Source organism: Perognathus longimembris, chromosome 2 (assembly GCF_023159225.1).
Source record: "Perognathus longimembris pacificus isolate PPM17 chromosome 2, ASM2315922v1, whole genome shotgun sequence".
Classification (NCBI taxonomy): Eukaryota; Metazoa; Chordata; class Mammalia; order Rodentia; family Heteromyidae; genus Perognathus; species Perognathus longimembris.
This window is the reverse complement of record NC_063162.1, coordinates 139,322,051-139,334,117: the sequence shown is the minus strand read 5'-3', so window position 1 is coordinate 139,334,117 and position 12,067 is coordinate 139,322,051. Positions and strand designations below refer to the sequence as shown.

At 41.6% G+C, this 12,067-nt stretch overlaps 1 protein-coding gene across 2 annotated transcripts in view; it reads right to left on the bottom strand.

Moving 5' to 3' along the window:
* Positions 1-12,067, bottom strand: part of Exoc4 (exocyst complex component 4) — a 669,227-nt gene that overhangs the window by 96,878 nt on the left and 560,282 nt on the right. The window contains exons 14-15 of one of the 2 annotated variants that reach the window (XM_048340248.1): positions 11,692-11,870; positions 2,341-2,879 (exon numbers count right to left, since the gene is read on the bottom strand). In XM_048340248.1, the coding sequence (XP_048196205.1) occupies positions 2,776-2,879; positions 11,692-11,870 (283 nt within the window). In that variant the 3' untranslated portion in view covers positions 2,341-2,775. Of the gene's footprint in view, positions 1-2,340; positions 2,880-11,691; positions 11,871-12,067 lie in introns of those variants that run through there. The other variant, XM_048340247.1, reaches the window with a different exon arrangement.

Here is a 12,067-nt window from a genome sequence, read left to right as displayed (position 1 = left end):
TATTGAATTTTTATCTGTAGAGCTAGCTTTTGACAGACTTGCTACAAAAAGCCACTGACAAATAATACCTGCTTTAGATGAATTTGACCAAAGGGGTTTTCCAGACTGTAACATCTTTCTGACATTTACAGGATTTTTGCTTTGCTGAAGAATTGGATCAGATATTCTGGGTTTCTACAAAGACATTTAGGTTTTTCATCAAGTCTTACAGAAAAGTCGCTATTATTCTTCCTTTCATAAAAATTGAATTAAGTTGTTATTTAGGAACCTAGTTAGAACTACCGAGGAATTCAACAGCCAGAGCTTGAGGATGATGGTATGCAAAATTAACTGCTACTAAGCAACACTGAGTCCTAGAGATCTATACCTGACATATACCTGCTCCTCAAATGAGGAGGGGGACGTCTACATTTTTATGGTTTAAGTTACAGTATTTAAGTTACTGTGTTAGACTTTTTTGTGAATGCGTGACTATCAGAGAGTTGGTTTTAAAAACAGTTCCTATGGATGGGTGAGGGAGTACTGCTTCTTAAAGCAAGTGAAATAATACAGGATCACCCCTCCCCTCCTTGAAGGTCCTCAATGGCACGCAGGCCACTGCTGTATCTGGCATGTTGTTCTAAGAGCTGAGCCTTCTTCTTCCAATCTTGAAGAGCAGGAAGGCAGCCTGACTTCTGAGATTTTTGCATGGCCTTCATTTTGCTACAGTTTTACAGACAGCTAAAGAATTGTCTGATCCTGTGGTGAAGTGGGACTATTGGTTGGGTATCTGAGGTGCTTTTATAACAAGTGCCTGTGTTGTTTTTCCAGTGTTCCTTGTTTTCACTCTGAAAAGTCAGGGTTAGTCTAGATTTTTGTCACTGACTCACTTTGACCTTGGGCAAATGGCCAAAGTTCTGTGTCTCAGGACCACATTTTGTAGAGAATAAAGGCTTGTCTGTCAACTACAGCTTGAGGCAGGGGATAAAGTGATGAAGAATTAATGACCACAGAGGTCCTCAAAGGTATGAAATGCAATCTAACTGTGAAGCACCATTAACATTATCATGGCATCCTCTGGGACTGGCCCATGCATACATAGACACACACAGGCTCCTTTGCCATACTTTCCCGGGGCCGGCAGTCTGGGAAAAGTCCTTATGCACTATTGATGAATAAATAAGCTGTCAGTAAAAGCATATCCAGTTTACGGTGAGGACATTTTTCTACATTCAGTCCCACTCCGTGATGGAGAAATCTTCCACAAAACTAGCCAGCCTTCCACATTCCTTTAGGTTTCCCTGTTCAGATTCAGCTCTCCTTGCCCACTGTATTTGTAACACACCTCAACTTCACATCAAAGGTAAAGAAATTAAAACCCCCATGCTTTCTTTAGTGAGTTGTTTATTAAGTTACAAATTCACACGGGTACTTAGGCTTTATCTCTAGTTTTAAAGCACCTAACCAACTAAGGGCTTTCTAGATAAGAGCTTAGATTGAACAATACAATCTTCTGCACCATTCCTCATTGTAAGACCCCTTTCTCCCTGAAAACAGATTTGTCCTCTCAGACTTGTTTTATGTGTGTGTGTTTGTGTGCTTGTGCCATTACTGGGGCTTGAACACATAGGACAGGTCATTCTCCCTTAGCTTTTTCCACTCATGGCTGGTGCTCTATCATTTGTGCTACAGCTCCAATTCTGACATATTTCTAGTTCACTGGAGATAAAAGTCTTACAGATTTCTCTGTCCAGCCTGGTTTCACCCTGGGATCCTCAGACTTATCCTCCTGAGTAGCTAGGACTCTGACTTCTAGTTCAAGTCATGCAAGTATGGAAGCCATCCTCTTCAGTGAGATGCAGGGACTCAGGGCTTTCAGCTTCCTTCTCAGCCTGCTTCTGCAATTTCACCCATGCCAGTTTAGAGCCTTCTTGCTTTCCAAATTCTGCTTCCTATCTTTTTCAAGGATTTTCATTTATATTTATTTTTCCAGTTTCCATCTTCTCATTTTGTTTGCAGATACAATCATTCGGGTGGAAGCTCCTAGCGACCACACTTAAGCATCCATGATATTATCATATTTTAATAAAATATTTCCCTTATGGATATAAATGTTGGCACTTTCAAAGAAACAGCCACATAATTCTTTCTGGGGAGACTTAGAACTCCATAATTACATTAGAATGCCCACAGCACTAGCCTTGTCTAGCTCTGCAGATGATAATCGCCTACTTGTGGGGGAAGGGAAGGAGGTGCTGCTTTTTAATCAGGATGTGACACTGGCAAAGAAGTCTATGGATGACCCCCCAAAGACTAACAGGAAGGAACTGGGTTTGAATCTTTCCCTAGTTTTGAACAGCAGGAAGGCACTGTGGCTTCTCAGATGGGCACCAGCAGGTTTTCAGATGTGGGTCCACTTTCAGATAGATTCCCAGGACTACCATCACATTTGGAAAGTGGTGGGGTGAAAACCACAATTCACTGCAAAGGATTTGGGAGCACAGATATTTACAGGGTTTATTGAGTTTCCAAAGCCACCACACAGGGTTGCCAGCATGGTAGGAGGAAGCCAAGGAATCTATTACTGAGCACTCACTGTGTGTGAGACACAGCTAAGCATCCGAGTTCACTGTCTTATCTAAAGGATACAGTGGTTCAGAGAATAGCCCTCACTATTTTTCTTTACTAGGTGAGGAAACCTATTTGGCTCAGAAAAGCTAAATACTTTCCCCATGGTAGTATAATAAACTGCTTGGTTTGTCCTCAAATGTGTCTGACTTCCAAGTCAGGCATATCCTATATGCTGCCTAGAACATGAAAGAAGAGTAGGAGAAGTCTATGAATGACAGTACAATGTACATGAATGAGGAGAGGCAAAATCTTGGAGCCAGGAGAACGCACTCAATGGGAGGAAGGAAGTAGAGTGGGAATGCTTCATGGGGGGGGGGGGAGGCATTCCTTGTGTATCAGCATTTAAAATGTGCTGGAAGCAAAGGACTGTAGGGAATGCTACTGGGGTCAGCCTGCAGCTTGGATAGTCAAATAAACAGTGCATCAGTGTGTAGGAGGAGAGGGGTCCAGGTTATGTCCCTTATGGAATGTTAAGAAAATGCAGCGCTCCATTCCCAGGAACAACACAGGGGTACAGCGTCCTAAGAACAATCGGGGGGGGGGGCACCCTGAGCACAGCAGCCTCCATTCTTTCTTCATTATGAAAACTTCAATTAAGACTGAAAATGAACAAAACGGAACCATAATACAATGATCAGTTGGTGGTTTTGTTCCTATGACACACAATTAGCTATAAAACTGAGTATAACAGGGAAATGGACAAGGATATTATTTTATGAGAGAGAAAGGCTCCCACAGAAGTACAAGGCACGTTGACTAGACAAGACCAAAATAAATCCAGAGTCGGACGGCAGGTGGGAAGCTCATGAACGAAACTAATTTTATTTTCGACCCAATGGTAATTGAATTTCCTTCCTAAACAGCATGACCATGAGGTTAACCAACGACAATAAATTTGAAAATTACCATCAATTAAAAGAAGAGCAATAGGAATAGAGTCACAGAATGAGTCAGGTTAAGACAGTCCAGCTTCCAAGGTAAAAAATGAAGGAGGGACCTAGCCATGGACAAGTGATTAGAGCAACCACACATGCACATGCAGAGGAGGGCTGAGCTTGCTGGCTGATAGCTGTCTACAAATATTTGAAACTTGTAAATACTGAAGCGGGAGAGGAATTACCACACAGAGACTTCTAATTAAAAAGAAGCAGATGAAATATGACAAGGAAAACGAAAGCTTAATGGTTTGACAAAAGCAAAGATGAAACAAGATGGTTTCCCAGGAGGTCCACCTAGGAAATTTTTATTCTCCTTTGTACCAAAGCAGAAAAATAGCCAGGAGATTGATTTTTTGTTTTAAACCATCAACACAAAATCCAAGATAGTGAGCTCTAGCATGAAAGAATTCAAATTCCACCTTCTGAAAATATAAAATTATAGTAGGTAATAATTTTATAATCATCACGGCCTGTTACACAACTGGGTATTGAGGAGGTGGGGTGGAGAGCCACCTGGGTCTTTTCCATCTTTATTTTCAATGACATCATTGAATGTAAACACTGCCAATTCACTATTAGGTTTGGGAATTGCAGCCTTTTGTGTTAGGAGAAACAATGACTCCTGGTCCTTCTCATTTAGCCAGCTTGAGGAGGGTGGGAAGTGTTTCCATTTTTAATCACATTGAAGCACTGTTAGGGAATGACTTCTATGAGGAAGAGGCTCTGGTGCTGGCTCTATGCCTGTCCCTGACAGGGTACCACACCTCTAATGGTTGCTGTTCCCACCTGGAAACAACAAGGGGAATCCTGTCAACCCCATGCCTCTGAGAATAGAACTGGCGAATTAACTGCAAACCACTTCCTAGGTATAAAGAACTACAGAAACAGTGGAAAAAATTAGCCCAGTCTAAGCATGCAGACTTCAGCAAGCCATTCTACAAGGACCCAACCCATAACACTCTTCTTAATTGTTTGGGTCATCAAAAGCAAGGAAAATCTATGGAACTGTCTATGTCAATCTAGATGAGCCTAAGGAGAATAATGCACTATGATACATGCATAGGTTCCTATGAGAGAAAAGGGGCATTAGACTAAAACCAAGGAAATTGAAACTAAGCATCAATTTCAGCTAATCACAATATACCAACATTGGTTCATTAGTTGTGTAAATGTACTAATCTAATGTAAGGTGTTAACAATGGGAAAACTGTGAGTTTTATGGAAATCTTTCAAACTTTACTGCAACTAAAAATAGTATGATTTACAAATATATATATTTGGTGCCAGCAGTGGGACTTGAACTCAGGGTCTAGTACTATCCCTTAGTGTTTTTGCAGAAGGATGGAAGTTTACGTACTTAAGCCATGACTCCACTTTCAGCTTTTTTTTTTTTTTTTGGTGGAGATAAGAGTCTCATAGTCTATAGGTTTCTACAATCCAGAGATGGGGCCAGAGAAATGATTTTAATATATTAAGTCATTTTAAAAGAGAAGGTATCCAATGGTTAACTTTGAAATGAAATATAACATAGAAAAGATGTTAAACTAGGGGCTGGGAATGTGGCCTAGTGGTAGAGTGCTTGCCTCATATACATGAAGTCCTGGGTTCGATTCCCCGCCACCACATATATAGAAAAAGCCAGAAGTGGTGCTGTGGCTCAAGTGGTAGAGTGCTAGCCTTGAGCAAAAAGAAGTTAGGGACAGTGCTCAGGCCCTGAGTTCAAGCCCCAGGACTGGCAAAAAAAAATTGTTAAACTAAGGCAGAGGGATTTTCATAGAATCCTATTATCCATTAGATAGTAAAAAGCTGTAGAATTTTGAGTCTTAGTTTTTTTTCTTTTTTAAAGTTCAAGAAAGAAATTTAGGTGAAACAGCAGTCCACCCTCCTCTCAGTTCTGTGTTGTCTACTTTTCAAGGCAATGCATCCTTGCAAAGAACCCAGAAATAAGCCCATACCTTTACAGCCAACTGATTTTCAATAAAGGTGATAAGAACACACACTGAAGAAGGGACAGTCTTTTCAAAATATGATGCTGGGAAAATTGGATATCCATTTACAGAAGAATGAAATGAGACTCCTATCTCTTGACAGTTATAAATATCAATTCAAAAATAGATTAAAGCCTTAAATATAAGGCTAGGCATGGTGGCACACATCTGTAATTCTAGCTACTGGGGAGGCAGAAATGGAGAGGAATAGTGTGAAGCCAGCCAGACAAAAAATTATAAGACTTCCCTCCCATCAAATAATACCATGGGTGTGGTGATATGTCCCTGTAAGGTACAGGAATCTTACTGAGGACAGCAAAACTTTCAGATCCTACCTAAAAAAATCCGAGTTCTTGACTGCATTCTCTCCCTTTTCCAACTTCATTCTACTACCCCTCTCCCTCCGGCCCCTTCCTTCTTGCAAGTACCCATTTCCTGGCACTTATTTCACTGGGCTTTGAAGGGGTGGGCCAAAGGGGAGTGAAAATGTTGAAGTGATGACACGGATCAAGATGCACTGCATACATAGGCTTTGTTAACTGGAAAAAAGAAAAAGTCAATACATATCCAAAAAAAGTTAAGTAAAGCTAGGGAAGGGGTGGGGTGGGAGGGGTGGGGGGAACGTTGAAAGGGGTGACACTGATCAAGACACTCTATTCATAATCTGCTTTTATTGAATGGCAACTCCTTATTAACAATAATAAAAATATTTTTTTTTAAAAAGGAAAGTGAAGGGCTGGGGATATAGCCTAGTGGCAAGAGTGCCTGCCTCGGATACACGAGGCCCTAGGTTCGATTCCCCAGCATCACATATACAAAAAACGGCCAGAAGCGGCGCTGTGGCTCAAGTGGCAGAGTGCTAGCCTTGAGCGGGAAGAAGCCAGGGACAGTGCTCAGGCCCTGAGTCCAAGGCCCAGGACTGGCCAAAAAAAAAATAAATAAAATAAAATAAAAAAAATAAAAAATAAAAAGGAAAGTGAAGAGGGCCTTAAGCTGTGGCTCAAATGACAGAGTACTTGCTGAAATGAAATCCCAATCCAGCCAAAATCAACAACCAAATAAACAAAAAACAAATAAGTCTGTGCTTTTATCTAAGGTTCAAATTGTGATCAATTAGGGAAAACATACTAAATGTGATCCTGCTCAACTTGCCTGCACTGAAACACATCTGTTAAAACAGATGCTGAACATAAGGTATTCTCCAGGTGGGAGGGGTAGACAGTGGCATGGGTGGTGCTGAGAGAAAAGCAGACATTTAGACAAAGTCAAACTTGGTCAATCAAGGTTCACCCTGGAGCACTGGGACCGCAGCATCCTGGGACGACTGCTATCACTAGACAGTGCTTACCCGAGGTTGAAACCAATACAAAGTGCCAAGAGACAGAGAGCGGGCAGGTGCCCAAGCAGGATCATGACTGGATGGTGCCTTCTAAATGTCTGGATCCCACCATACCTGGAGGCCTGTGAATTAATCAGTTTTCTGAGTCAATAACTCCTTTTTATTTCAATTATCCCGTGACTTACAAGTAAAGGATGTAATTTGTATTCAAATAAACTCTGGGAAATGGAAACAAGAGGTTTTGTTCTTGGTTGAGGCTTTCTTTATGTTCTGTTTGTTTGTCTTTGGGAGGATAAGTGGAGACAGAAGGTGAACAAATATAGAAGTGGTACTCACTAGACACTACGTAGAAAATGAAGTATAAAACTTGTGGGTGGAGACAGGAGAGGAAAATAGAGCGCATGTGCGTGTGAGAGGGATAACATTGTTAAAAAAGAAATGTATTCTTTTTTACCTGATTTATGTAACTGTAACCTCTCTGTACATCACCTTTATAATAACAGCAAAAAAATGAAAAAGAAAAATATAATATCAAATGGGCAAGCAAAGCCAAAGTTGAGAAGAACAACACCCATGAGGAAGGAACAAGTTTGCACTGTAGTAGCAGAAAATAAGAGCATTGTTCTTACAGTCCAGATCTAGAAGAGGTGAGAAGACCCTTCTACAGGAGGAAACAGAGTGACATCTAGGCAAATAGCAAAAAGATTAGAACATTAATCTATTAATATCATTAATATTAATCTTGGTGACCTTCCTCATTGCCACATGCAACACATTCTTTAGGATGACATGAAATACAACAGGGGTGAGAATTCTGTTGTACTAACAGAAAAGACATCCTACTATGAAATGACTTTCTCCAAGTATTCTCTGGTCCATTATACTTACAGATTTCTTTTGTGTGTGTGTGTCAGGACTGGGGTTTGATCTCAGGGCCTGGTTCTGTCATTTGGCTTTTTCCACGGAAGGCTGGCACTTTGTCACTTACACCACACTCTTGGATTTTTCTGTTGGGCTGGCATTAAACCTTGATCCTCAGATCTCTAGCCTTCTGAATAGCTAGGATTACAGGCATGAGCCACTGGTGCCTGGCTTTTATAGTTTCTCAACTTTAATGCAATACATCATTTACCTGCCAAATAGTTATCAGGATGTGGGAGAGGAAATATGTGTAAATCCTCTCTAGATACTTTTTTCCGAACCCGCTGATTGTGTGGGAGTGCTGGACAAGAGGCCAGCATTTCCTTCATGTTCTTTGGTCTCCAGACTCAGAAATGCTTTAGCTCCAGTCATCATTCAGTCTGCTTTTGAAAAGAATAATAAAGAGCTATCACTTATCCCCACTGTCCAGTCCCAGTGTCATGCGGCAATCAAAGTAACCTATTAACAGAGACTCCCTTGTTTTGCTCAGATATCAACACCAGTGGGCATCTCTCCCAGGACTTCCCAGAGGGAGCAAAGCTGGCTCTTAGCTGGATAACACAAGTGGGCCTGATACTTTTGTTGTAGCAAAGGCATCAGAAATAGTGATTCCAGTTCACTTGGGTTTTGCACTGATTGTCAAAATGCTGACAGTCATTTAAACCAGTCACTGGGTGGAATAATCGCCCTAAAAGGAACTGAGAGGGTAGGACTTAGATTACAAAATGGAAGTGAGCACATGAGACAGAAGTGTTAACGGGCGTGGTAGAAGAGATTGTTTGTCCGAACCACAGAGATTGATTAAAGACACAAATTAGACCTCATCTCTATTGGGTACTCTTACTGACATGAACACAACAGCTAAATTGCACAATTATAGAGTTAAACATAACTCAGAGAGAGGTTTTTTTCTTTTTGAAAACAGCTGATGCCAAGTGAGCCTGTCTGACTCACTTGGCGGCTGGCAATGAAGGTCACGAACAATCTTGTCTTGTGAGCTTTGAGAATGGACAGCATCGAGATCTTGAACGTTGTGCCATTTAAAATGAGACCATATCATTAAATATTAGACCCTAGTGGCCCACCAAATGAAAGCACATCCTTTAAACATCACCAACACCTCTCCCTCCACTGCATTCTCAGGAACTAAAGGAAACGGGGGGAAAAAAAGCATCTGGTTTCTTTTAGAGCTGTTCATTTGCAATTAGCAAAGAGAAAATGAGCTCTTTCTGACTTTTTTTTGGAGAGAGGAGGAAAAAGTGGGTCTAGGAGACAAAAAAAAAAAAGCCAATTTCAAGTATTGCTTGTGATATAACTGCCTGGTATTGTGGGATGATCAAATTGAAAAGGCCCTTCAAGGGTATGTCCTTTCCTCATGTCTATACTATATACAAATTACCCTTAGTAGCTGTACACATTGTCTTTCCTATTTATGGGCATAAACATGCATGCTTTCATCATCAAATAAAAGTAACACTTTAAGTGAAAATGTATAAGACTATAGTGGTCGCACTTATTATTCCAGCTATGGGGGTGGGGAGTGGAGCTGGAGAGAACTGTGGCTCGAGCCTAGTGTGAGCAGAGTGCTGGCACACCTGTAGTCCCAGATACGAGGAAGGCGTAGGTTGAAGGTTTGTGGTCTGAGGCTGGACGTGGGCAAAAAGCGGAGACTCTGAATAACTAAAGTGAAAGAGCTGGAGTCAGAGCTTTACTGGCAGAATGCTTGTTTGGAAAACACAAGGCCTTGATTGAGTTCTGTGAAACCATAGTACCGAAGAAAAAAATCATAAACAGAAAGTGGTAGTTTACCTCTAAAGCAGATGATAGGAGTTCTCCCAGAAGGCTGTTTCTTCTGTCTCATCTCCCCACCTTGCTGGGGCGCATGGGATGGGGGCACAACCAGTACAAAACCTTGTAAGCAGTGAGTACTCAAGGTAAATTGTAGAGTGTGGTTATGGGGTGTATATTTCTGGGGACAAATTTACCCTACGATTTCTGTCCTCTCATCTTCCGCCCCTGGAACTATGGCTAAACAACTTCTCAAAAGACAGCAACATTACTCACTGATCACACAAGCATTTCCTTCCTAAAGCTCACCTGCCAGACACCCTCAGAACACATTCAGGTGGAGCTTTGCTGCTCCCTTCTTCAGGTTGTTCATCTGCTCCCTTTTTCTTTTTGTTTTTTAATTTAATTTTATCGTCAAGGTGAAGTAGAGAATGGTTACAGTTACATACGTAAGGTAGTGGGTACATTTCTTGTCAATTTCTCTTTTTTTTTCCAGTCCTGGGGCTTGAACTCATCAGGGCCTGAGCACTGTCCTTGGCTTCTTTTTGATCAAGGCTAGCACTCTGCCACTTAAGCCACAGTGCCAATTCCAGCTTTTTCTATATATGTGGTACTGAGGAATCGAACCCAGGGCTTCATGAATGCTAGGCAAGTACTCTACCACTCAGCCACATTCCCAGCCCCTCCTGTCAATTTCTTACTCAAAAATCTACACGTGCCTTTCCTCTCTTCCTTCTTTACATTAGTTTTTCCTGGTCTTTATTCTATCTGCATTATACATAAACACTTGAAGTAAATTTCTAAAAAGAATTTCTTTTATATTTATTAAAGTACGTATGTCCTAAAGTTTTCTAGTTAGTTTTCTCTGAGTCATGGGTCCTTGACAGAGAACGGAGGTTTCCTGTTCTTATTCATACCCTATTCCTTACTGTCTCTGGAATCCGTAATTGTTATCTTTCCACCACCTCTTTCTAGAATCACTGTTGTCTTCATTACCTCCATTTTCTAACACTTCTTGAGCCAGTTCTGTTTTTGTCTTCTTAGACATTTTTGATTAGCATTATATCAAGCTAATGTGAGAATACAGCCTGAGTGCTGAGATGGTTTCTGCCCTTGGCAAGGTGTAAGGAGGATGACAGGCATAGCTTCTGTTCTTGAGACACTGTTTGATCTCACAGGATTTTATGTTGTGCGGTTTAACGTTAAGCCATGTTAACGTGAGCCTTTCCTGGCCTCCCATAGTCCATACAGGGAAAGGAGATAAACTCCTTCTTAAGGAACAGAGTGGATGCAACACTAACCACTTTCTAACCCGGTTCTTCTGAGAACATGGACATGCGCACATGGTGAAAGGTTTATAATGCACATTTTGAATCCCCAAGTATACAGTTTTCTATTCTATTTTTGAGAAAAAAATATGTGTAATTTCATCATTAAATACAAACATTTTTGTTGTCTTTTTTTTTTTTTTTGGCCAGTCCTGGGCCTTGGACTCAGGGCCTGAGCACTGTCCCTGGCTTCTTCCCGCTCAAGGCTAGCACTCTGCCACTTGAGCCACAGCGCCGCTTCTGGCTGTTTTCTGTATATGTGGTGCTGGGGAATCGAACCTAGGGCCTCGTGTATCCGAGGCAGGCACTCTTGCCACTAGCCTATATCCCCAGCCCCTTTTGTTGTCATTTTTGGTGGTACCAGAGCTTGAACTCAGGATCTTGTGCTTTACATGGCTCTTTTTTTCTCAAGCCTGGCACTTTACCACTTAAGAAGCACCTTTACTTCTGGCTTTTTGCTTGTTAACTGGAGATCAGAGTCTCATAGACTTTCCTACCTGATGTCTTTGGACCTTGATTTTCAGATCTTAGCCTCCTGAGTAGCTAGGACAACAGGGGTGAACCACTAGTACCTGGCAAAAATAACATTTTAAATAGAAGATCTAAGAGGATCGTGGCCAGTCCTGGTGGCTCATACTCGTAATTCCAGTTACTTGGAAGGGACAGAGGGGGAGAATTGTGTTTGGAGGCCAGCTTAGGCAAAAGTTACACAGATTTCACTTCAGCCACTCACTTCCTGTCATCCTCACAATAAAAAAATGCCCTCGCAGAACACTTACTCTGAGATGTGGAAAGATTGGAGAACGCAGACTTGGTTCGGCCTGCCAACCATTCCAGGCTCTCATGCATGTTGGCCAAGGCTTTGAGGTCACTGACGTCACGAAGAATGTCTTGTGGGGGGATCAGTTTATCCCCTAGGTTCCCAATAAGAACTTCGGACTCCTTGCCAAAGGCTGCCCTGAAAAAAACACAAATCAGAAACACATTTCACTCACAGCAAGGCAAAGGCAGGGATGGACAATGCTTCTTATGGCACGGACAGCACAATGACTGTCACAATCTCTGTTTCACAGCATGCTCTCTCTCCAAGGTCTAACTTCGGGAGGAAACGATTGCATGCTTGCTTCAAATTATTCTAGTAGGGAGACAGAATTC